The 26,188-nt window shown below is 55.3% G+C and overlaps 1 protein-coding gene across 2 annotated transcripts; it reads left to right on the plus strand.

Annotated features, from left to right (window-relative positions):
- On the plus strand, window positions 1-25,376 carry LOC140402826 (RNA-binding protein 8A). 2 transcript variants are annotated; one of them, XM_072490445.1, is made up of 6 exons: window positions 1-170; window positions 492-551; window positions 22,407-22,484; window positions 23,625-23,761; window positions 24,860-24,996; window positions 25,126-25,376. In XM_072490445.1, exons 1-6 carry the CDS (start codon window positions 104-106, stop codon window positions 25,169-25,171), a joined length of 525 nt encoding a protein of 174 aa, XP_072346546.1. In that variant the 5' UTR covers window positions 1-103; the 3' UTR covers window positions 25,172-25,376. The 2 variants fall into 2 exon arrangements, with proteins under 2 accessions (XP_072346546.1, XP_072346547.1); XM_072490446.1 differs by lacking the exon at window positions 22,407-22,484.
- Window positions 25,377-26,188: the final 812 nt, after the last annotated feature.

Raw genomic sequence — 26,188 nt, forward strand, 5'->3', positions numbered from 1 at the left:
CGACCGGCGGTGTGAGCTGCGCGTGCGCAGTGGTGGACCGGAAGGGGCGTCTTCAGCGCGCTATCTCTTTCCGGTCGTTCCCACAGCTCCCCGCGGCAGCAAGATGGCGGACGTGCTGGACCTTCATGAGGCCGGAGCCGAGGATTTCGCCATGGACGACGAGGGGGACGGTGAGAGGCCCCGCCCCCGTCTGACCCCTAACCTCCTCTCCCCAGTCTGACCCCTAACCTCCCCTTCCCAGTCTGACCCTTGAACTCCCCTTCCCAGTCTGACCCTTAACCCCCCCCTCCAGTGTGACCCCTAACCCCCCCTCCAGTGTGACCCCTAACTCCCCCTCCAGTGTGACCCCTAACCCCCCCCTCCAGTGTGACCCCTAACCCCCCCTCCAGTGTGACCCTAACCCCGCCAGTGGAACCGTGCGAGTGTGTGTTCCTCGCTGTGTCCCCCCCCCCCCCCCCCCTGGTTCTCACTCTCTTCTGTTCTTCCGGCAGAAAGCATTCACAAACTCAAGGAGAAGGCCAAGAAGCGGAAGGGACGAGGTTTTGGCTCAGGTGAGTTGTGGTGGATCATATTGTGCAGATGCTGCCCACTCTGGTCATCAGCACAGTGGAGGGTCATAGAATCATCGAATCCCTGCAGGTCAGAAGGAGGGCATTCGGCCCATCGATATCTGCACCAGCCCTCTGAAATAGCACCTTCGGCCCATTCCCGCGCCCCATAACCCCACCCAACCTTTTGGACACTAAGGGACAATTTAGCGCGGCCAATCCACCTAACCCGCACATCTTTGGACACTAAGGGACAATTTAGCACGGCCAATCCACCTAACCCGCACATCTTTGGACACTAAGGGACAATTTAGCACGGCCAATCCACCTAACCTGCACATCTTTGGACACTAAGGGACAATTTAGCACGGTCAATCCACCTAACCTGCACATCTTTGGACACTAAGGGACAATTTAGCACGGTCAATCCACCTAACCTGTACATCTTTGGACACTAAGGGACAATTTAGCACGGCCAATCCACCTAACCCGCACATCTTTGGACTGTGGGAGGAAACCGGAGCACCCGGAGGAAACCCACGCAGACACGGGGAGAACATGCAGACTCCGCACAGACAGTGACCTGAGGCCGGAATCGAACCCGGATCCCTGGAGCTGTGAGGCAACTATGCTAACCACTGTGTCGCCATTCGGGGCTGGGGTGTTGAGATACTTTGCGTTTGAAGCCAGTGAATCGAGGAGCTGTGAACATGAGGTGAAGAGCCTCATGAGGCTTCTTTAGAAAGACATGAAAGCTTGGATATGAAAGCTTGATGCTGTACTCGATTGATGCCATGCTGCCTGATGTCAAGGGCAGTCATTCTCACCTCACCTCTGACATTCAGCTCTCTTGACCATGTCTGAACCAAGGCTGTAATGAGGTCAGGAGCTGAGTGATCCTGGGCGGAACCCAAACTGAGCGTCCGTGAGCAGGTTATTGCTGAGTAAGTGCCGCTTGATAGCACTGTAGATGACTCCTTCCATCACTTTGCTGTTGACGGATAGTAGACTAGAGGGCGGTAATTGGCTGGGTTGGATTTATCCTCTTGTGTACTGGACAGACAAGGGCAATTGTCCACATTGCCGGGTAGATGGCAGTGTTGTAGCTGTACTGGAACAGTTTGGCTGGGGGGTGTGGCAAGTCTTCATGACTATTGCCGGAATATTGTCAGGGCCCATAGACTTTGCAGTATCCAGTCCCTTCAGCCGTTTCTTGTCATGATGTGGAACAAAGAAAATTACAGCACAGGAACAGGCCCTTCGGCCCTCCAAGCCCGTGCCGACCATGCTGCCTGACTAAACTACAATCTTCTACACTTCCTGGGTCCGTAATCCTCTATTCCCATCCTATTCATATATTTGTCAAGGTGCCCCTTAAATGTCCCTATCGTCCCTGCTTCCACCACCTCCTCCGGCAGCGAGTTCCATGCACCCACCACCCTCTGCGTAAATAACTTGCCTCGTACATCTACTCTAAACCTTGTCCCTCTCACCTTAAACCTATGCCCCCTAGTAATTGACCCCTCTACCCCGGGGAAAAGCCTCTGACTATCCACTCTGTCTATGCCCCTCATAATTTTGTAGACCTCTATCAGGTCGCCCCTCAACCTCCTTCGTTCCAGTGAGAACAAACCGAGTTTATTCAACCGCTCCTCATAGCTAATGTCCTCCATACCAGGCAACATTCTGGTAAATCTCTTCTGCACCCTCTCTAAAGTCTCCACATCCTTCTGGTAGTGTGGCGACCAGAATTCAACACTATACTCCAAGTGTGGCCTAACTAAGGTTCTATACAGCTGCAACATGACTTGCCAATTCTTATACTCAATGCCCGGCCAATGAAGGCAAGCATGCCGTATGCCTTCTTGACTACCTTCTCCACCTGTGTTGTCAGGGATCAGTGTTGGGCCCACAACTGTTCACAATTTACATAGATGATTTGGAGTTGGGGACCAAGGGCAATGTGTCCAAGTTTGCAGACGACACTAAGATAAGTGGTAAAGCAAAAAGTGCAGAGGATACTGGAAGGCTGCAGAGGGATTTGGATAGGCTAAGTGAATGGGCTAGGGTCTGGCAGATGGAATACAATGTTGACAAATGTGAGGTTATCCATTTTGGTAGGAATAACAGCAAAAGGGATTATTATTTAAATGATAAAATATTAAAACATGCTGCTGTGCAGCGAGACCTGGGTGTGCTAGTGCATGAGTCGCAAAAAGTTGGTTTTCAGGTGCAACAGGTGATTAAGAAGGCAAATGGAATTTTGTCCTTCATTGCTAGAGGGATGGAGTTTAAGACTAGGGAGGTTCTGCTGCAATTGTATAAGGTGTTAGTGAGGCCACACCTGGAGTATTGTGTTCAGTTTTGGTCTCCTTACTTGAGAAAGGACGTACTGGCACTGGAGGGTGTGCAGAGGAGATTCACTAGGTTAATCCCAGAGCTGAAGGGGTTGGATTACGAGGGGAGGTTGAGTAGACTGGGGCTGTACTCGTTGGAATTTAGAAGGATGAGGGGGGATCTTATAGAAACAGTCGATTTCGGCGGCGTGAGAGCAGCTGGTTAGTCAGTTTCAGCGGGAGCATTGCGGAAGGAGGTTGCTGGGAGGTAAGTCAACCTTTAAAAGCACTTCTCTTTGCAGGGGCAGGCCAGTCGATTTCGGCGGCGTGAGAGCAGCTGGTTAGTCAATTTCAGCGGGAGCATTGCGGAAGGAGGTTGCTGGGAGGTAAGTCAACCTTTAAAAGCACTTCTCTTTGCAGGGGCAGGCCAGTCGATTTCAGCGGCGTGAGAGCAGCTGGTTAGTCAGTTTCAGCGGGAGCATTGCGGAAGGAGGTTGCTGGGAGGTAAGTCAACCCTTAAAAGCACTTCTCTTTGCAGGGGCAGGCCAGTCGATTTCGGGGCGTGAGAGCAGCTGGTTAGTCAATTTCAGCAGGAGCTGAGAATTTTTCTTTTTTTTTAAATTAGTTTTTTAGGCGGGATAAGGAAGTCGACCCGTGGACGTCTGGGAAGACCCTCACCAATAAATTCTGGTGGAGAGGAAACCCGAGACACTACACGTGTAGTGTCTCCCTCCCGCCCTCCTCCTCTAACCTAATAATAAAACCCATTGGTCTGAGGTAAGTACCATATTTTTATTATATTATTATTATTTTTTATAAAAATTTAATTTAGTTGTTAGCCAGATCTTGATAGAAAGTTAGAGGAATGGCAGGGAAGGGAGTGCAATGTTCCTCCTGCAGGATGTTTGAGGTGAGGGATGCAGTTAGTGTCCCTGCTGATTTTACCTGCAGGAAGTGCTGCCATCTCCAGCTCCTCCAAGACCGAGTTAGGGAACTGGAGCTGGAGTTGGAAGAACTTCGGATCATTCGGGAGGCAGAAGGGGTCATAGATAGCAGCTTCAGGGAATTAGTTACACCAAACATTGGAGATAGGTGGGTAACTGTAAGAGGGACTGGGAAAAAACAGTCAGTGCAGGGATCCCCTGCGGTCGTACCCCTGAGAAACAAGTATACCGCTTTGGATACTTGTGGGGGGGACGACTTACCAGGGGTAAGCCATGGGGTACGGGCCTCTGGCACGGAGTCTGTCCCTGTTGCTCAGAAGGGAAGGGGGGAGAGGAGCAGAGCATTAGTAATTGGGGACTCTATAGTCAGGGGCACAGATAGGAGATTTTGTGGGAGCGTGAGAGACTCACGTTTGGTATGTTGCCTCCCAGGTGCAAGGGTACGTGATGTCTCGGATCGTGTTTTCCGGGTCCTTAGCGGGGAGGGGGAGCAGCCCCAAGTCGTGGTCCACATTGGCACCAACGACATAGGTAGGAAAGGGGACAAGGATGTCAGGCAGGCTTTCAGGGAGCTAGGATGGAAGCTCAGAACTAGAACAAACAGAGTTGTTATCTCTGGGTTGTTGCCCGTGCCACGTGATAGTGAGATGAGGAATAGGGAGAGAGAGCATTTAAACACGTGGCTACAGGGATGGTGCAGGCGGGAGGGTTTCAGATTTTTGGATAACTGGGGCTCTTTCTGGGGAAGGTGGGACCTCTACAGACAGGATGGTCTACATCTGAACCTGAGGGGCACAAATATCCTGGGGGGGAGATTTGTTAGTGCTCTTTGGGGGGGTTTAAACTAATGCAGCAGGGGCATGGGAACCTGGATTGTAGTTTTAGGGTAAGGGAGAATGAGAGTATAGAGGTCAGGAGCACAGATTTGACGTCGCAGGAGGGGGCCAGCGTTCAGGTAGGTGGTTTGAAGTGTGTCTACTTCAATGCCAGGAGTATACGAAATAAGGTAGGGGAACTGGCAGCATGGGTTGGTACCTGGGACTTCGATGTTGTGGCCATTTCGGAGACATGGATAGAGCAGGGACAGGAATGGATGTTGCAGGTTCCGGGGTTTAGGTGTTTTAGTAAGCTCAGAGAAGGAGGCAAAAGAGGGGGAGGTGTGGCGCTGCTAGTCAAGAGCAGTATTACGGTGGCGGAGAGGATGCTAGATGGGGACTCTTCTTCCGAGGTAGTATTGGCTGAAGTTAGAAATAGGAAAGGAGAGGTCACCCTGTTGGGAGTTTTTTATAGGCCTCCTAATAGTTCTAGGGATGTAGAGGAAAGGATGGCGAAGATGATTCTGGATATGAGCGAAAGTAACAGGGTAGTTATTATGGGAGACTTTAACTTTCCAAATATTGACTGGAAAATATATAGTTCGAGTACAATAGATGGGTCGTTTTTTGTACAGTGTGTGCAGGAGGGTTTCCTGAAACAATATGTTGACAGGCCAACAAGAGGCGAGGCCACGTTGGATTTGGTTTTGGGTAATGAACCAGGCCAGGTGTTGGATTTGGAGGTAGGAGAGCACTTTGGGGACAGTGACCACAATTCGGTGACGTTTACGTTAATGATGGAAAGGGATAAGTATACACCGCAGGGCAAGAGTTATAGCTGGGGGAAGCGCAATTATGATGCCATTAGACGTGACTTGGGGGGGATAAGGTGGAGAAGTAGGCTGCAAGTGTTGGGCACACTGGATAAGTTGGGCTTGTTCAAGGATCAGCTACTGCGTGTTCTTGATAAGTATGTACCGGTCAGACAGGGAGGAAGGCGTCGAGCGAGGGAACCGTGGTTTACCAAGGAAGTGGAATCTCTTGTTAAGAGGAAGAAGAAGACCTATGTGAAGATGAAGTGTGAAGTTTCGGTTGGGGCGATGGATAGTTACAAGGTAGCGAGGAAGGATCTAAAGAGAGAGCTAAGACGAGCAAGGAGGGGACATGAGAAGTATTTGGCAGGAAGGATCAAGGAAAACCCAAAAGCTTTCTATAGGTATGTCAGGAATAAGCGAATGACTAGGGAAAGAGTAGGACCAGTCAAGGACAGGGATGGGAAGTTGTGTGTGGAGTCTGAAGAGATAGGCGAGATACTAAATGAATATTTTTCGTCAGTATTCACTCAGGAAAAAGATAATGTTGTGGAGGAGAATGCTGAGCCCCAGGCTAATAGAATAGATGGCATTGAGGTACGTAGGGAAGAGGTGTTGGCAATTCTGGACAGGCTGAAAATAGATAAGTCCCCGGGACCTGATGGGATTTATCCTAGGATTCTATGGGAAGCCAGGGAAGAGATTGCTGGACCTTTGGCTTTGATTTTTATGTCATCATTGGCTACAGGAATAGTGCCAGAGGACTGGAGGACAGCAAATGTGGTCCCTTTGTTCAAAAAGGGGAGCAGAGACAACCCCGGCAACTATAGACCGGTGAGCCTCACGTCTGTAGTGGGTAAAGTCTTGGAGGGGATTATAAGGGACAAGGTTTATAATCATCTAGATAGGAATAATATGATCAGGGATAGTCAGCATGGCTTTGTGAAGGGTAGGTCATGCCTCACAAACCTTATTGAGTTCTTTGAGAAGGTGACTGAACAGGTAGACGAGGGTAGAGCAGTTGATGTGGTGTATATGGATTTCAGCAAAGCGTTTGATAAGGTTCCCCACGGTAGGCTATTGCAAAAAATACGGAGGCTGGGGATTGAGGGTGATTTAGAGATGTGGATCAGAAATTGGCTAGCTGAAAGAAGACAGAGGGTGGTGGTTGATGGGAAATGTTCAGAATGGAGTACAGTCACAAGTGAAGTACCACAAGGATCTGTTCTGGGGCCGTTGCTGTTTGTCATTTTTATCAATGACCTAGAGGAAGGCGCAGAAGGGTGGGTGAGTAAATTTGCAGACGATACTAAAGTCGGTGGTGTTGTCGATAGTGTGGAAGGATGTAGCAGGTTACAGAGGGATATAGATAAGCTGCAGAGCTGGGCTGAGAGGTGGCAAATGGAGTTTAATGTAGAGAAGTGTGAGGTGATTCACTTTGGAAGGAATAACAGGAATGCGGAATATTTGGCTAATGGTAAAGTTCTTGAAAGTGTGGCTGAGCAGAGGGATCTAGGTGTCCATGTACATAGAACCATGAAAGTTGCCACCCAGGCTGATAGGGTTGTGAAGAAGGCCTATGGAGTGTTGGCCTTTATTGGTAGAGGGATTGAGTTCCGGAGTCGGGAGGTCATGTTGCAGCTGTACAGAACTCTGGTCCGGCCGCATTTGGAGTATTGCGTACAGTTCTGGTCACCGCATTATAGGAAGGACGTGGAGGCTTTGGAGCGGGTGCAGAGGAGATTTACCAGGATGTTGCCTGGTATGGAGGGAAAATCTTATGAGGAAAGGCTGACGGACTTGAGGTTGTTTTCGTTGGAGAGAAGAAGGTTAAGAGGAGACTTAATAGAGGCATACAAAATGATCAGGGGGTTGGATAGGGTGGACAGTGAGAGCCTTCTCCCGCGGATGGAAATGGCTGGCACGAGGGGACATAGCTTTAAACTGAGGGGTAATAGATATAGGACAGAGGTCAGAGGTAGGTTCTTTACGCAAAGAGTAGTGAGGCCGTGGAATGCCCTACCTGCTACAGTAGCGAACTCGCCAACATTGAGGGCATTTAAAAGTTTATTGGATAAACATATGGATGATAATGGCATAGTGTAGGTTAGATGGCTTTTGTTTCGGTGCAACATCGTGGGCTGAAGGGCCTGTACTGCGCTGTATCGTTCTATGTTCTATATAAGATTATAAAGGTAATAGATAGGATAGATGCGGGCAGGTTGTTTCCACTGGCGGGTGAAAGCAGAACTCGGGGGCATAGCCTCAAAATAAGGGGAGGTAAATTTAGGACTGAGTTTAGGAGGAACTTCTTCACCCAAAGGGTTGTGAATCTATGGAATTCCTTGCCCAGTGAAGCAGTAGAGGCTCCTTCATTAAATGTTTTTAAGATAAAGATAGATAGTTTTTTGAAGAATAAAGGGATTAAGGGTTATGGTGTTCGGGCCGGAAAGTGGAGCTGAGTCCACAAAAGATCAGCCATGATCTCATTGAATAGCGGAGCAGGCTCGAGGGGCCAGATGGCCGACTCCTGTGCCTAGTTCTTATGTTCTTGTGTCCCTTTCAATGACCTGTGGACCTGTACTCCTAGATCTCTTTGACTTTCAATACTCTTGAGGGTTCTACCATTCACTGTATATTCCCTACCTGCATTCGACCTTCCAAAATGCATTACCTCACATTTGTCCGGATTAAACTCCATCTGCCCAAGTCTCCAAACAATCTAAATCCTGCTGTATCCTCTGACAATCCTCATCGCTATCCGCAATTCCACCAACCTTTGTGTCGTCTGCAAACTTACTAATCAGACCAGTTACATTTTCCTCCACATCATTTATATATACTACAAACAGCAAAGGTCCCAGCACTGATCCCTGCGGAACACCACTGGTCACAGCCCTCCAATTAGAAAAGCATCCCTCCATTGCTACTCTCTGCCTTCTATGGCCTAGCCAGTTCTGTATCCACCTTGCCAGCTCACCCCTCATCCCGTGTGACTTCACCTTTTGTACTAGTCTACCATGAGGGACCTTGTCAAAGGTTTTACTGAAGTCCATATGGACAACATCCACTGCCCTACCTGCATCAATCATCTTAGTGGCCTCCTCGAAAAACTATCAAGTTAGTGAGACACTACCTCCCCTTCACAAAACCATGCTGACTCTCACTAATACGTCCATTTGCTTCCAAATGGGAGTAGATCCTGTCTCGAAGAATTCTCTCCAGTAATTGTACTGACCCTCCGACAGTGCGGCGCTCCCTCAGTACTGACCCTCCGACAGTGCGGCGCTCCCTCAGTACTGACCCTCCGACAGTGCGGCACTCCCTCAGTACTGGCCTTCCCACAGTGTGGCACTCCCTCAGTACTGACCCTCCGATAGTGCAGCGCTCCCTCTACTGACCCTCTGGCAGTGCGGCGCTCCCTCAGGACTGACCCTCCCACAGTGCGGCGCTCCCTCAGTACTGACCTTCCAATAATGCGGCACTCCCTGAGTGCTGACACTCTGACAGTGCAGCATTCCCTCAGTACTAACCCTCCAACAGTGCGGCGCTCCCTCAGTACTGGCCCTCCGACAGTGCGGCGCTCCCTCAGCATTGACCCTGCGACAGTGCGGCGCTCCATCAGTACTGACCCTCCAATAGTGCGGCACTCCCTCAGTGCTGACCCTCTGACAGTGCAGCATTCCTTCAGTACTAACCCTCCGACAGTGCGGCGCTCCCTCAGTACTGGCCCTCCGACACTGCGGCGCTTCCTCAGTACTGACCCTCCGACAGTGCAGCAGTCCCTCAGTACTGACCCTCTGACAGTGCGGCACTCCCTCAGTACTGACCCTCTGACAGTGCAGCACTCCCTCAGTACTGACCCTCTGACAGTGCAGCACTCCCTCAGTACTGACCCTCCGACAGTGCAGCATTCCCTCAGTACTGACCCTCCGACAGTGCGGCGCTCCCTCAGTGCAGCATTCCCTCAATACTGACCCTCTGACAGTACGGCGCTCCCTCAGTGCTGACCCTCTGACAGTGCAGCACTCCCTCAGTACTGAACCTCTGACAGTGTAGCACTCCCTCAGTACTGACCCTCGGGCAGTGTAGCACTCCCTCAGTACTGACCCTCGGGCAGTGCAGCATTCCCTCAGTACTGACCCTCGACAGTGCAGCACTCCCTCAGTCCTGAACTTCCGACAGTGAGGCGCTCCCTCAGTACAGACCCTCCGACAGTGCGGCGCTCCCTCAGTACTGACCCTCCTCCGACAGTGCGGAGCTCCCTCAGTACTGACCCTCCGACTGTGCGGCGCTCCCTCAGTACTGACCCTCCGATAGTGCGGCGCTCCCTCAGTACTGACCCTCTGACAGTGCAGCATTCCCTCAGTACTGACCCTCCGATAGTGCGACGCTCCCTGAGCACTGACCCTCCCACAGTGCGGCGCACCCTCAGTATTGAGCCTCCGACAGTGCGACGCTCCCTCAGTACTGACCCTCCGATAGTGCGGCGCTCCCTCAGTACTGACCCTCCGATAGTGCGGCGCTCCCTCAGTACTGACTCTCTGACAGTGCGGCGGTCCCTCAGTACGGACCCTCCGACAGTGCGGCACTCCCTCAGCACTGACCCTCCCACAGTGCGGCGCTCCCTTAGCACTGACTCTCCCACAGTGCGGCGCTCCCTCAGCACTGACCCTCCGACAGTGCGGCGCTCCCTCAGTACTGACCCTCCCGACAGTGCGGCCCTCCCTCAGTACTGACCCTCCGACAGTGCGGCGCTCCCTCAATACTGACCCTGTGACAGTGCGGCGCTCCCTCAGTACTGACCCTCCGACAGTGCGGCGCTCCCTCAGTACTGACCCTCTGACAGTGCGGCGCCCCCTCAGTACTGACCCTCTGACAGTGCGGCATTCCCTCAGTACTGACCCTCTGACAGTGCGGCACTCCCTCAGTACTGACCCTCCCACTGTGCGGCGCTCCCTCAGCACTGACCCTCCCACAGTGCGGCGCTCCCTCAGCACTGACTCTCCGACAGTGCGGCGCTCCCTCAGCACTGACTCTCCGACAGTGCGGCGCTCCCTCAGCACTGACCCTCCGACAGTGCGGCGCTCCCTCAGTACTGACCCTCCGACAGTGCGGCCCTCCCTCAGTACTGACCCTCCGACAGTGCGGTGCTCCCTCAGTACTGACCCTGTGACAGTGCGGCGCTCCCTCAGTACTGACCCTCCGACAGTGCTGAGCTCCCTCAGTACTGACCCTCCCACAGTGCGGCACTCCCTCAGTACTGACCTTCCGACAGTGCAGCGCTCCCTCAGTACTGACCCTCTGACAGTGCGGCACTCCCTCAGTACTGACCCTCTGACAGTGCGGCACTCCCTCAGTACTGACCCTCTGACAGTGTGGCAGTCCCTCAGTACTGACCGTCTGACAGTGCGGCACTCTCTCAGTACTGACCCTCCCACAGTGCGGCACTCCCTCAGTACTGACCCTCCGACAGTGCAGCACTCCCTCAGTACTGACCCTCTGACAGTGCGGTGCTACCTCAGTACTGACCCTCCCACAGTGCGGCGCTCCCTCAGCACTGACCCTCCCACAGTGCGGCGCTCCCTCAGCACTGACTCTCCGACAGTGCAGCGCTCCCTCAGCACTGACTCTCCGACAGTGCGGCGCTCCCTCAGTACTGACCCTCCGACAGTGCAGCACTCCCTCAGTACTGACCCTCTGACAGTGCGGTGCTACCTCAGTACTGACCCTCCCACAGTGCGGCACTCCCTCAGTACTGACCCTCTGACAGTGCAGCACTCCCTCAGTACTGACCCTCTGACAGTGCGGCACTCCCTCAGTACTGACCCTCCCACAGTGCGGCACTCCCTCAGTACTGACCCTCCCACAGTGCGGCGCTCCCTCAGTACTGACCCTCTGACAGTGCAGCACTCCCTCAGTACTGACCCTCTGACAGTGCGGCACTCCCTCAGTACTGACCCTCCCACAGTGCGGCGCTCCCTCAGTACTGGCCCTCCGACACTGCGGCGCTTCCTCAGTACTGACCCTCCGACAGTGCAGCAGTCCCTCAGTACTGACCCTCTGACAGTGCGGCACTCCCTCAGTACTGACCCTCTGACAGTGCAGCACTCCCTCAGTACTGACCCTCTGACAGTGCAGCACTCCCTCAGTACTGACCCTCCGACAGTGCAGCATTCCCTCAGTACTGACCCTCCGACAGTGCGGCGCTCCCTCAGTGCAGCATTCCCTCAATACTGACCCTCTGACAGTACGGCGCTCCCTCAGTGCTGACCCTCTGACAGTGCAGCACTCCCTCAGTACTGAACCTCTGACAGTGTAGCACTCCCTCAGTACTGACCCTCGGGCAGTGTAGCACTCCCTCAGTACTGACCCTCGGGCAGTGCAGCATTCCCTCAGTACTGACCCTCGACAGTGCAGCACTCCCTCAGTCCTGAACTTCCGACAGTGAGGCGCTCCCTCAGTACAGACCCTCCGACAGTGCGGCGCTCCCTCAGTACTGACCCTCCTCCGACAGTGCGGAGCTCCCTCAGTACTGACCCTCCGACTGTGCGGCGCTCCCTCAGTACTGACCCTCCGATAGTGCGGCGCTCCCTCAGTACTGACCCTCTGACAGTGCAGCATTCCCTCAGTACTGACCCTCCGATAGTGCGACGCTCCCTGAGCACTGACCCTCCCACAGTGCGGCGCACCCTCAGTATTGAGCCTCCGACAGTGCGACGCTCCCTCAGTACTGACCCTCCGATAGTGCGGCGCTCCCTCAGTACTGACCCTCCGATAGTGCGGCGCTCCCTCAGTACTGACTCTCTGACAGTGCGGCGGTCCCTCAGTACGGACCCTCCGACAGTGCGGCACTCCCTCAGCACTGACCCTCCCACAGTGCGGCGCTCCCTTAGCACTGACTCTCCCACAGTGCGGCGCTCCCTCAGCACTGACCCTCCGACAGTGCGGCGCTCCCTCAGTACTGACCCTCCCGACAGTGCGGCCCTCCCTCAGTACTGACCCTCCGACAGTGCGGCGCTCCCTCAATACTGACCCTGTGACAGTGCGGCGCTCCCTCAGTACTGACCCTCCGACAGTGCGGCGCTCCCTCAGTACTGACCCTCTGACAGTGCGGCGCCCCCTCAGTACTGACCCTCTGACAGTGCGGCATTCCCTCAGTACTGACCCTCTGACAGTGCGGCACTCCCTCAGTACTGACCCTCCCACTGTGCGGCGCTCCCTCAGCACTGACCCTCCCACAGTGCGGCGCTCCCTCAGCACTGACTCTCCGACAGTGCGGCGCTCCCTCAGCACTGACTCTCCGACAGTGCGGCGCTCCCTCAGCACTGACCCTCCGACAGTGCGGCGCTCCCTCAGTACTGACCCTCCGACAGTGCGGCCCTCCCTCAGTACTGACCCTCCGACAGTGCGGTGCTCCCTCAGTACTGACCCTGTGACAGTGCGGCGCTCCCTCAGTACTGACCCTCCGACAGTGCTGAGCTCCCTCAGTACTGACCCTCCCACAGTGCGGCACTCCCTCAGTACTGACCTTCCGACAGTGCAGCGCTCCCTCAGTACTGACCCTCTGACAGTGCGGCACTCCCTCAGTACTGACCCTCTGACAGTGCGGCACTCCCTCAGTACTGACCCTCTGACAGTGTGGCAGTCCCTCAGTACTGACCGTCTGACAGTGCGGCACTCTCTCAGTACTGACCCTCCCACAGTGCGGCACTCCCTCAGTACTGACCCTCCGACAGTGCAGCACTCCCTCAGTACTGACCCTCTGACAGTGCGGTGCTACCTCAGTACTGACCCTCCCACAGTGCGGCGCTCCCTCAGCACTGACCCTCCCACAGTGCGGCGCTCCCTCAGCACTGACTCTCCGACAGTGCAGCGCTCCCTCAGCACTGACTCTCCGACAGTGCGGCGCTCCCTCAGTACTGACCCTCCGACAGTGCAGCACTCCCTCAGTACTGACCCTCTGACAGTGCGGTGCTACCTCAGTACTGACCCTCCCACAGTGCGGCACTCCCTCAGTACTGACCCTCTGACAGTGCAGCACTCCCTCAGTACTGACCCTCTGACAGTGCGGCACTCCCTCAGTACTGACCCTCCCACAGTGCGGCACTCCCTCAGTACTGACCCTCCCACAGTGCGGCGCTCCCTCAGTACTGACCCTCTGACAGTGCAGCACTCCCTCAGTACTGACCCTCTGACAGTGCGGCACTCCCTCAGTACTGACCCTCCCACAGTGCGGCGCTCCCTCAGTACTGACCCTCCCACAGTGCGGCACTCCCTCAGTACTGACCCTCTGACAGTGCAGCACTCCCTCAGTACTGACCCTCTGACAGTGCAGCACTCCCTCAGTACTGACACTCCCATAGTGCGGCGCTCCCTCAGTACTGACCCTCCCATAGTGCGGCGCGCTCTCAGTACTGATGCTGGCAGTGTGTGCCAGCACATGGGGACAATGGAACTGCTCTCTGGTCTCATTACTGAAGGGCTTGCCTTTGATTAGGGGAGCTGGATTCATTGCTGGGCTGATAGGGTCTTCCTGTGGTCAGACACTGAGTGGGAGCACATGTTCCCTGACGGTTACAGAGTCAGACATATCGCCTCGTCAGATCAAATGCGGAGAGGGCTTGAACTGGGAGGCTGAGGGGCTGTTTCCTGCCCCCTCCCACAAGGTGAGTCGACAACAGTCTCAGCGGAAGGAACCGGCTGTTTTGGAATGCGTCGGGAGGGAAAATCGCCACTCTTGATGGCCGTGAATCTGTGCAATCCGCTGCCTTAGGCCTGTGTCGCTCAGGACTGGGAGAGCTTTTGAATGGTAAAAGAATGCGGGGATAGCAGGGGAATGAGGTGCAGTGACAGCAGATCTGCCACGACCTTATTGAATGCTGGGACAGACAAGGGGCTGAATGGCCCCTCCCCATTGTGTTTGCCAACTGTGCTGTTTGTGGGAGCTTGCTGTGCACATTGAGAGTGCATTTTATCCATTGGAAAGCGCCTTCAGGCACCTGGTGCTATTGAAAGGTGCAATGGGACTTCCGGTTGCGGCTATGCGGAGCTAACCCGCACGATTCGGCAGCTCCCGCTGCTACGGACCTTCGGGCTCAATGGAGGAGCCCCAACGGAATTTTTTCGAAGACAACCCGTGGGGAAGTGAAGAGAGAGGTCCCCCTCCAACTTCTGTGGACCGGACCAGAAGTGCAGCGGCCAAAAAAGCGGCTCTGGAGCAGCGGGAGAAGCGAGGGGAAAAAATCAAAATGGCGGCGGCCGGGGACAAAGCGGAGTGCGGGCCGGAGCTGCAGGAGTTCATCAAGCGCTGCTTCGAGGAGCTGCGCAAGGAGATGCTGGCGCCTATGTTGTCGGCAATTGAAGGACTAGGGATAACCCAGAACGCCCACGAGGTAAAGATCCAGGAGGTACAGAAAAGAGTCAGTGAGAATGAGGACGAGATCTTGGGCCTGGCGGTGAGAGTGGAGCAGCACGAGGCGCTACACAAGAGGTGGGCGGGAAGACTCGAAGACCTGGACAACAGGTCGAGGAGAAAGAACCTGCGGATCCTGGGTCTCCCTGAAGGAGCGGAGGGGGCCGATGCCGGGGCATACGCGGGCACGATGATCGGGGCGATGATGGGCGCGGAGGCCCCTTCGAGGCTGCTGGAGTTGGACGGGGCGCACCGGGTGCTGGCGAGGAGGCCCAAGGCAAATGAGCCTCCAAGGGCGATGGTGGTGAGGTTCCACCGGTTCACGGACAGAGAGAGGGTCCTGAAATGGGCCAAGAAGGAGCGGAGCAGCAAGTGGGACAATGCAGAGATCAGAACATACCCGGACTGGAGCACAGAGGTTGCAAAGCGGAGAGCGGGTTTCAACCGGGCCAAAGCGCGTTGTACCGGAAAGGAGTGAAATTCGGAATGCTGCAGCCAGCGCGACTGTGGGTCACATACAAGGGCCAACACTACTACTTTGAAACGCCTGAGGAGGCGTGGACCTTTGTACAAGCCGAAAGGTTGGACTCTAACTGAGGGTTTGTGTGGGTGGGGGGTGTTTGAGGGTTGAAGTATGATGGTTGTTGTACATCGGGGGTCAATCATGCGCAGGAAATGTTACATGGCCTGGGGGAGAGTCAAGGCCGCGACAGGAGCTGCGCCAGAGGGGGCGGAGCGGGCTTTGGAAAGCGCGGGGTTTTTCCCGCGCGCGGGAAGAAAGGCGGGAAGGGGAACGAAGGAACGCATACTGATTGGGAGACTCCCACACGGGGGGGTCAAAGAGACGGCGGGGGAAACCGGGGTCAGCAGGTGTCAGCTGACTTACAGGAGTGATATGGGGGGAGCAAAAACGCTAGACAGGGGTCTAGCGGAGGCGGGGGGGGGGGGGGAAGGGTTGCTGCTGCACTGGCCGAAAGGGAATGGGACACAGAAGAGGTGGTCGGGACGGGGGTCCCCCGTCTGGGGACTGGAGGGTGAGGGAGGCGTGGACACGGGACTGGCCCAGAAAAGGAGATGGCTAGTCAGCCGGGGGGGGGGGGGGGGGTTTGAGAGTCCCTCCAATCCGGCTGATAACGTGGAATGTGAGGGGCCTGAATGGGCCAGTGAAGAGGGCTCGAGTGTTCGCGCACTTGAAGGGACTGAAGGCGGACGTGGCCATGCTCCAAGAGACACACCTGAAGGTGGCGGGCCAGGTCAGGTTAAGAAAGGGATGGGTAGGACAGGTATTCCACTCTGGACTGGACACGAAAAATAGAGGGGTGGCAATATTGGTGGGAAAGCGGGTGTCATTTGAGGCCAAGACTATTGTAGCGGACAATGGAGGGCGATATGTAATGGTGAGCGGTAGGCTGCAAGGGATGTTGGGTGGTGTTGGTAAACGTATACGCCCCGAACTGGGATGATGTTGGATTCATGAAGCGCATGTTGGGGCGCATTCCGGACCTGGAGGTAGGAGGCCTGATAATGGGAGGGGACTTCAATACAGTGCTGGACCCAGCACTGGACCGCTCCAGATCAAGGACGGGAAAGAGGCCGGCGGCGGCCAAGGTGCTCAGGGGGTTTATGGATCAGATGGGGGGAGTGGACCCATGGCGGTTTGCAAGGCCGCAGGCCAGGGAATTTTCTTTCTTCTCCCACGTGCACAAAGCCTACTCCCGGATAGATTTCTTTGTTCTGAGCAGGGCGCTCATCCCGAGGGTAATGGGGCGGAGTATTCGGCCATAGCCGTATCGGACCACGCCCCGCACTGGGTGGAAATGGGGCTGGGAGAGGAGAGGGACCAACGCCCACTGTGGCGGCTGGATGTGGGACTGCTGGCAGATGAGGTGATGTGTGTGAAGGTGAGGGGGTGTATCGAAAGGTACTTGGAGGCCAATGACAACGGGGAGGTGCGAGTGGGGGTGGTATGGGAGGCGGTGATCAGGGGAGAGCTAATCTCCATCAGGGCTAATAGGGAGAAGACAGAGGGCATGGAAAGGGAGAGGTTAGTGGGGGAGATCTTGAGAGTGGACAGGAGATACGCAGAGGCCCCGGAGGAAAGATTACTTGGGGAAAGACGACAGCTCCAGACGGAGTTTGACCTGTTGACCACGGGGAAGGCGGAGGCACAGTGGAGGAAAGCGCAGGGGGCGACCTAAGAGTACGGGGAAAAGGCTAGTCGGATGCTGGCACACCAGCTCCGTAAGAGGACGGCAGCGAGGGAACTAGGGGGAATCAAAGATGGCAGGGGAGCCACGGTTCGGAGTGTGACGAAAATAAACGAGGTATTCAAGGCCTTCTATGAACATAAGAACTAGGAGCAGGAGTAGGCCATCTGGCCCCTCGAGCCTGCTCCACCATTCAGTGAGATCATGGCTGATCTTTTGTGGACTCAGCTCCACTTTCCGGCCAAAACACCATAACCCTTAATCCCTTTATTCTTCAAAAAACTATCTATCTTTATCTTAAAAACATTGAATGAAGGAGCCTCTACTGCTTCACTGGGCAATGAAGAGCTGTACAGATCCCAGCCCCCAGTGGGGGAAGAGGGGATGAGACGATTCCTAGACCAACTGAGATTCCCCAGAGTGGAGGCGCAAGAGGTGGCTGGTTTGGGGGCACCAATTATGTTGGAGGAGCTGAGCAAGGGTTTGGGGAGCATGCAGGCGGGGAAGGCCCCGGGGCCGGACGGGTTCCCGGTGGAGTTCTACAGAAACCTGGATTGTAGTTTTAGGGTACGGGAGAATGAGAGTATAGAGGTCAGGAGCACAGATTTGACGTCGCAGGAGGGGGCCAGTGTTCAGGTAGGTGGTTTGAAGTGTGTCTACTTCAATGCCAGGAGTATACGAAATAAGGTAGGGGAACTGGCAGCATGGGTTGGTACCTGGGACTTCGATGTTGTGGCCATTTCGGAGACATGGATAGAGCAGGGACAGGAATGGATGTTGCAGGTTCCAGGGTTTAGGTGTTTTAGTAAGCTCAGAGAAGGAGGCAAAAGAGGGGGAGGTGTGGCGCTGCTAGTCAAGAGCAGTATTACGGTGGCGGAGAGGATGCTAGATGGGGACTCATCTTCCGAGGTAGTATGGGCTGAGGTTAGAAACATGAAAGGAGAGATCACCCTGTTGGGAGTCTTCTATAGGCCTCCAAATAGTTCTAGGGATGTAGAGCAAAGGATGGCAAGGATGATCCTGGATAAGAGCGAAAGTAACAGGGTAGTTATTATGGGAGACTTTAACTTTCCAAATATTGACTGGAAAAGATATAGTTCGAGTACATTAGATGGGTCGTTTTTTGTACAGTGTGTGCAGGAGGGTTTCCTGACACAATATGTTGACAGGCCAACAAGAGGCGAGGCCACGTTGGATTTTGTTTTGGGTAATGAACCAGGCCAGGTGTTGGATTTGGAGGTAGGAGAGCACTTTGGGGACAGTGACCACAATTCGGTGACGTTTACGTTAATGATGGAAAGGGATAAGTATACACCGCAGGGCAAGAGTTATAGCTGGGGGAAGCGCAATTATGATGCCATTAGGCGTGACTTGGGGGGGATAAGGTGGAGAAGTAGGCTGCAAGTGTTGGGCACACTGGATAAGTGGAGCTTGTTCAAGGATCAGCTACTGCGTGTTCTTGATAAGTATGTACCGGTCAGGCAGGGAGGAAGGCGTCGAGCGAGGGAACCGTGGTTTACCAAAGAAGTGGAATCTCTTGTTAAGAGGAAGAAGGAGGCCTATGTGAAGATGAGGTGTGAAGTTTCAGTTGGGGCGATGGATAGTTACAAGGTAGTGAGGAAGGATCTAAAGAGAGAACTAAGACGAGCCAGGAGGGGACACGAGAAGTATTTGGCAGGTAGGATCAAGGAAAACCCAAAAGCTTTCTATAGGTATGTCAGGAATAAGCGAATGACTAGGGAAAGAGTAGGACCAGTCAAGGACAGGGATGGGAAGTTGTGTGTGGAGTCTGAAGAGATAGGCGAGATACTAAATGAATATTTTTCGTCAGTATTCACTCAGGAAAAAGATAATGTTGTGGAGGAGAATGCTGAGACCCAGGCTAATAGAATAGATGGCATTGAGGTACGTAGGGAAGAGGTGTTGGCAATTCTGGACAGGCTGAAAATAGATAAGTCCCCGGGTCCTGATGGGATTTATCCTAGGATTCTCTGGGAGGCCAGGGAAGAGATTGCTGGACCTTTGGCTTTGATTTTTATGTCATCATTGGCTACAGGAATAGTGCCAGAGGACTGGAGGATAACAAATGTGGTCCCTTTGTTCAAAAAGGGGAGCAGAGACAACCCCGGCAACTATAGACCGGTGAGCCACACGTCTGTAGTGGGTAAAGTCTTGGAGGGGATTATAAGAGACAAGATTTATAATCATCTAGATAGGAATAATATGATCAGGGATAGTCAGCATGGCTTTGTGAAGGGTAGGTCATGCCTCACAAACCTTATCGAGTTCTTTGAGAAGGTGACTGAACAGGTAGACGAGGGTAGAGCAGTTGATGTGGTGTATATGGATTTCAGCAAAGCGTTTGATAAGGTTCCCCACGGTAGGCTATTGCAGAAAATACGGAGGCTGGGGATTGAGGGTGATTTAGAGATGTGGACCAGAAATTGGCTAGCTGAAAGAAGACAGAGGGTGGTGGTTGATGGGAAATGTTCAGAATGGAGTTCAGTTACAAGTGGAGTACCACAAGGATCTGTTCTGGGGCCGTTGCTGTTTGTCATTTTTATCAATGACCTAGAGGAAGGCGCAGAAGGGTGGGTGAGTAAATTTGCAGACGATACTAAAGTCGGTGGTGTTGTCGATAGTGTGGAAGGATGTAGCAGGTTACAGAGGGATATAGATAAGCTGCAGAGCTGGGCTGAGAGGTGGCAAATGGAGTTTAATGTAGAGAAGTGTGAGGTGATTCACTTTGGAAGGAATAACAGGAATGCGGAATATTTGGCTAATGGTAAAGTTCTTGGAAGTGTGGATGAGCAGAGTGATCTAGGTGTCCATGTACATAGATCCCTGAAAGTTGCCACCCAGGTTGATAGGGTTGTGAAGAAGGCCTATGGAGTGTTGGCCTTTATTGGTAGAGGGATTGAGTTTCGGAGCCATGAGGTCATGTTGCAGCTGTACAGAACTCTGGTACGGCCGCATTTGGAGTATTGCGTACAGTTCTGGTCACCGCATTATAGGAAGGACGTGGAGGCTTTGGAGCGGGTGCAGAGGAGTTTTACCAGGATGTTGCCTGGTATGGAGGGAAAATCTTATGAGGAAAGGCTGATGGACTTGAGGTTGTTTTCGTTGGAGAGAAGAAGGTTAAGAGGAGACTTAATAGAGGCATACAAAATGATCAGGGGGTTAGATAGGGTGGACAGTGAGAGCCTTCTCCCGCGGATGGATATGGCTGGCACGAGGGGACATAACTTTAAACTGAGGGGTAATAGTTATAGGACAGAGGTCAGAGGTAGGTTCTTTACGCAAAGAGTAGTGAGGCCGTGGAATGCCCTACCTGCTACAGTAGTGAACTCGCCAACATTGAGGGCATTTAAAAGTTTATTGGATAAACATATGGATGATAATGGCATAGTGTAGGTTAGATGGCTTTTGTTTCGGTGCAACATCGTGGGCCGAAGGGCCTGTACTGCGCTGTATCGTTCTATGTTCTATGTTCTAAAGTACGTAGACCTGTTGGCCCCGCTACTAGTGAGGACCTTTAACGAAGCAAGAGAGGAGGGGACCCTGCCCCCGACAATGCCGGAGGCGACAATTTCCTTGATTCTAAAGCGGGACATGGACCCACTGCAATGTGGATCGTACAGGCCGATCTCGCTCCTCAGTGTGGACGCTAGGTTATTGGCAAAAGTGCTGGCCACAAGGATTGAGGACTGTGTCCCGGGGGTGATCCATGAGGACCAGACGGGATTCGTAAAGGGCAGGCAATTAAACACTAATGTGCGGCGGCTCTTAAACGTGATAATGATGCCATCGGAGGAGGGAGAGGCGGAGATAGTGGCAGCAATGGACGCGGAAAAGGCCTTTGACCGAGTAGAGTGGGAGTACCTCTGGGAGGTGCTGCGTAGGTTTGGGTTCGGGGGAGGGTTTATCAGAAAGAAAAAAATATATATATAAAAAATAAAAGACATTTTTTTTTTTTTAAAGGCGCAGTGGAAATCGTATTTCCTTTGTGTTGTTGACGCCTGCCCCTGCCATCTATGTCAGCCTCATCCAGCCCCCCCTCTGCACTGTTGCCCCGCTGGGTGTAAAGGCGCCTGTGCCCCCAGCCCTCTGCGTCCCCTCACCGTCCCGTCCCCCCTTGCTGTCACGTACCCCTGTCCCGGACCACTGACCAACTCAGCTGATCCCGTCCTCCGAGGTGTGACTACCTCTTGGCACGATGAATCCGGGATTTTTCCCGTTCCGTGACACTCCGCAGTGTCTGTTGTTCAGCCTCCAGCTGATCATCTCTGAGTAGAAGCTGCTTGAACCTTAATCCCTTACTCCCCCCCCCCCCCCGGATGTGTTTCCCCCTGAATCAAACCGACATCCAGGAGTTCCCACATGCTACAGCAGCAACACATCACCTGTCCTCCAATCCCGACGTGTTTCCCCCTGGATCAAACCAACATCCAGGAGTTCCCACATGCTACAGCAGCAACACATCACCTGTCCTCCAATCCCGACGTGTTTCCCCCTGGATCAAACCAACATCCAGGAGTTCCCACATGCTACAGCAGCAACACATCACCTGTCCTCCAATCCCGACGTGCTTTCCCCTGGATCAAATCAACATCCAGGAGTTCCCACATTCCCACATGCTACAGCAGCAACGCATTACCTGTCCTCCAATCCCAACGTGTTTCCCCCTGGATCAAACCGATATAGGAGTTCCCACATGCTACAGCAGCAATGCATCACCTGTCCTCCAATCCCGACGTGTTTCCCCCTGGATCAAACCGATATCCAGGAGTTCCCACATGCTACAGCAGCAATACGTCACCTGTCCTCCAATCCCGACGTGTTTCCCCCTAGATCAAACCCAACATCCAGGGGTTCCCACATGCTACAGCAGCAACACATTACCTGTCCTCCAATCCTTAATGTGTTCTCATTAACTAATTATCTTAAACAATTACATCTTGTGATTTTCTTTCTTAAATATTTTATTAAGTTGCTCGTCTGTTTTGATCCGTTGGAATAGAATTAACCTTATTCACTCAGATAATTACCAAATAACTAACTTCTGCACCTGAGAAAGCAAAAGTTCGCCTCATCCCATTAATTCCCTAACTCCCAGCACTCTAATCTAAGCCATGATGTGGAGATGCCGGCGTTGGACTGGGGTGAGCGCAGTACGAAGTCTTACAACACCAGGTTAAAGTCCAATAGGTTTGTTTCGATGTCACTAGCTCTAGTCTAAGCAGCACTCCTTGCAATACAGTGTGCTTGCTGAACAGGGACTGGGATCGTGCTGTGCTGCGACCTGATGACTGACTCTCTTTGTGTGCAGAGGAAGGGGCCCGGTCCAGGCTCCGCGAGGACTTCGACTCTGTGGAGCAGGATGGTGATGAGCCAGGGCCACAGCGCTGTAAGTACAGCCTGCAAAGGTGCAGTACGTTGCGTGGCGCGGGGGGGCGTTATGTTGGGATGACTATGAGGCACAGGCTCTCTCTGCTGGGATTGGGGGTTGGGATGACTGTGAGGCACAGGCTCTCTCTGCTGGGATTGGGGGTTGGGATGACTGTGAGGCACAGGCTCTCTCTGCTGGGATTGGGGGTTGGGATCACTGTGAGGTACAGGCTCTCTCTGTGCTGGGATAGGGTGTTGGGATGACTGTGAGGTACAGGCTCTCTGTGCTGGGATTGGGGGTTGGGATGACTGTGAGGTACAGGCTCTCTCTGTGCTGGGATAGGGTGTTGGGATGACTGTGAGGTACAGGCTCTCTGTGCTGGGATTGGGGGTTGGGATGACTGTGAGGTACAGGCTCTCTGTTCTGGGATCGGGATGACTGTGAGGTACAGGCTCTCTCTGTGCTGGGATCGGGATGACTGTGAGGTACAGGCTCTCTCTGTTCTGGGATTGGGGGTTGGGATGACTGTGAGGTACATGCTCTCTCTGTTCTGGGATCGGGATGACTGTGAGGTACAGGCTCTCTCTGTGCTGGGATAGGGTGTTGGGATGACTGTGAGGTACAGGCTCTCTGTGCTGGGATTGGGGGTTGGGATGACTGTGAGGTACAGGCTCTCTCTGTGCTGGGATAGGGTGTTGGGATGACTGTGAGGTACAGGCTCTCTGTGCTGGGATTGGGGGTTGGGATGACTGTGAGGTACAGGCTCTCTCTGTGCTGGGATAGGGTGTTGGGATGACTGTGAGGTACAGGCTCTCTGTGCTGGGATTGGGGGTTGGGATGACTGTGAGGTACAGGCTCTCTCTGTTCTGGGATCGGGATGACTGTGAGGTACAGGCTCTCTCTGTGCTGGGATCGGGATGACTGTGAGGTACAGGCTCTCTCTGTTCTGGGATTGGGGGTTGGGATGACTGTGAGGTACAGGCTCTCTCTGTTCTGGGATCGGGATGACTGTGAGGTACAGGCTCTCTCTGTGCTGGGATCGGGATGACTGAGGTACAGGCTGTGATGTTTGAGTTTCCCATTTTCCCGGGATTGGCGAGTGTATTCCCGGATTGTCCTCACCGAGCCGGAATGATGTTGCGCTCCCTGTCTTTGCAGCTGTTGAGGGCTGGATCCTGTTTGTGACGGGGGTCCATGAGGAAGCCACGGAGGAGGATATCCACGACAAGTTTGCTGAATACGGCGAAATAAAGAATCTGCACCTCAATCTGGACCGACGCACAGGCTACCTCAAGGTGGGGGGGCGGCGGGAGGTGGGGGGGGGAGTGTAGGGAGGGGGCAGGGGTGTGGGGAGGGGGTGTGGGGAGGGGGTGTGGGGTGGTGCGGGGGTGTGGGGAGGGGGAGGGGGTGGGGTGGGGAGGGGCGGAGAAGTGGGGAGGGGGGTGTGTGGGGGGCAGGCGGGTGTGGGGGAGAGGCGGGGGTGTGGGGAATGGCGGGTGTGGGGGGGAGGGGGTGTGGGGAGGAGGTGGGGGAGGGGGTGTGGGGAGGAGGCGGGGGTGTGAGGGCGGGGGGGAGGGGGTGTGGGGAGGAGGCGGGGGTGTGGGGACGAGGCGGGGGTGTGGGGAGGGGGGTGTGTGAGGGGGCGGCACAGTGTGTGGGGAATGGCGGGTGTGGGGGGGAGGGGGTGTGGGGAGGAGGCGGGGGAGGGGGTGTGGGGACGAGGCGGGGTGTGGGGAGGAGGCGGTGTGATGGGGGGGTGTGGGGACGAGGCGGGGGGAGGGGGTGTGGGGAGGAGGCGGGGGTGTGGGGACGAGGCGGGGGTGTGAGGGGGGAGGGGGTGTGGGGGACGAGGCGGGGGGAGGGGGGAGGGGGTGTGGGGAGGAGGCGGGGGTGTGAGGGGGGAGGGGGTGTGGGGACGAGGCGGGGGGAGGGGGGTGTGGGGAGGAGGCGGGGGTGTGGGGACGAGGCGGAGGAGTGTGGGGGGCGGGGATGTGGGGACGGGGCGGGGGTGTGGGGAGGGAGTGTGTGGGGGGAGGCGGGGGTGTGGGGAGGGGGTGTGAGAAGGGGCGGCACAGTGTGTGGGGAATGGCGGGTGTGTGGGGGGGCGGGAGTGTGGGGACGAGGCGGGGGAGTGTGGGAGGCGGGGGTGTGGGGAGGGGGGTGTGTGGGGGGCAGGCGGGTGTGGGGGAGAGGGTGTGAGGAGGGGCGGCACAGTGTGTGGGGAATGGCGGGTGTGTGGGGGGGCGGGGGTGTGGGGACGAGGCGGGGGAGTGTGGGGGGGAGGCAGGGATGTGGGGCGGGCGGGGAGAGGGGGCATGGGCATTGGGGGTGTGTGGGCGGTGGAGGGGGTTGGCGCGGGGGGATTGAATGTGAATCCTCTGGTTGTGTTGCAGGGTTACGCTCTGGTGGAGTACGAGACCTATAAAGAGGCCCAGGCAGCGATGGAGGGGCTGAATGGCTCCGAGTTGGCGGGTCAGCCCATCAGTGTGGATTGGGGCTTTGTCCGAGGACCTCCAAAAAGCAAGAGACGGTGAGTTAATGACAGGAAGGGGCACCGCGCGGGGGGGGGATCGAGTCGTGGGGCAGCAGCGGGCAGATTGGGAAGTCGGGCCTTGATGTGGTTATTTACCCTCCTCTCCCGTTACTCTCCCCCCTGCAGGAGTGGACGCAGGAGGAGCCGGAGTCCGGATCGGAAGCGACGTTGATGTGGAATGGAGCGAGAGCCGCTGGGGAGGGGCTGGCGGTGGCGGGGGCTGGGATTGGGTGGGGGGGGTGCTGAATGGGGATGTGTTTTATGTCTGGGCTGCGTTGTGTTTTGTACCGACCTCTCTTTTTGATTTGCTGGTGTGTCTGTGATCTGCATTTTGCTGTTTGTCACCAATAAAACTCGTCAATTGGACCTTCCTGAAAGCTCATTTCAGCCGTGTGTCTCTCAGGGGAGGCGCTAGCAGTGCCCGCCAAAGGTGTGATTACCGTCAAGGGTGGGGGGGGTCGTCACCGAGGGGGGGAGCGGAGGTCACCGAGGGGGGGGAGCGGAGGTCACCGAGGGGGGGAGCGGAGGTCACCGAGGGAGGGAGCGGAGGTCACCGAGGGGGGGAGCGGAGGTCACCGAGGGGGGGAGCTGAGGTCACCGAGGGGGGGAGCGGAGGTCACCGAGGGGGGGAGCGGAGGTCACCGAGGGGGGGAGCGGAGGTCACCGAGGGGGGGAGCGGAGGTCACCGAGGGAGGGAGCGGAGGTCACCGAGGGGGGGAGCGGAGGTCACCGAGGGGGGGAGCGGAGGTCACCGAGGGGGGGGAGCGGAGGTCACCGAGGGGGGGAGCGGAGGTCACCGAGGGGGGGAGCGGAGGTCACCGTGGGAGGGAGCTGAGGTCACCGTGGGAGGGAGCTGAGGTCACCGTGGGAGGGAGCTGAGGTCACCGTGGGAGGGAGCTGAGGTCACCGTGGGAGGGAGCTGAGGTCACCGAGGGAGGGAGCGGAGGTCACCGAGGGAGGGAGCGGAGGTCACCGAGGGAGGGAGCGGAGGTCACCGAGGGAGGGAGCGGAGGTCACCGAGGGGGGGAGCGGAGGTCACCGAGGGAGGGAGCGGAGGTCACCGAGGGAGGGAGCTGAGGTCACCGAGGGAGGGAGCGGAGGTCACCGAGGGAGGGAGCGGAGGTCACCGAGGGAGGGAGCGGAGGTCACCGAGGGAGGGAGCTGAGGTCACCGAGGGAGGGAGCGGAGG

Source organism: Scyliorhinus torazame, chromosome 26 (assembly GCF_047496885.1).
Source record: "Scyliorhinus torazame isolate Kashiwa2021f chromosome 26, sScyTor2.1, whole genome shotgun sequence".
In the NCBI taxonomy this organism is placed as follows: domain Eukaryota; kingdom Metazoa; phylum Chordata; class Chondrichthyes; order Carcharhiniformes; family Scyliorhinidae; genus Scyliorhinus; species Scyliorhinus torazame.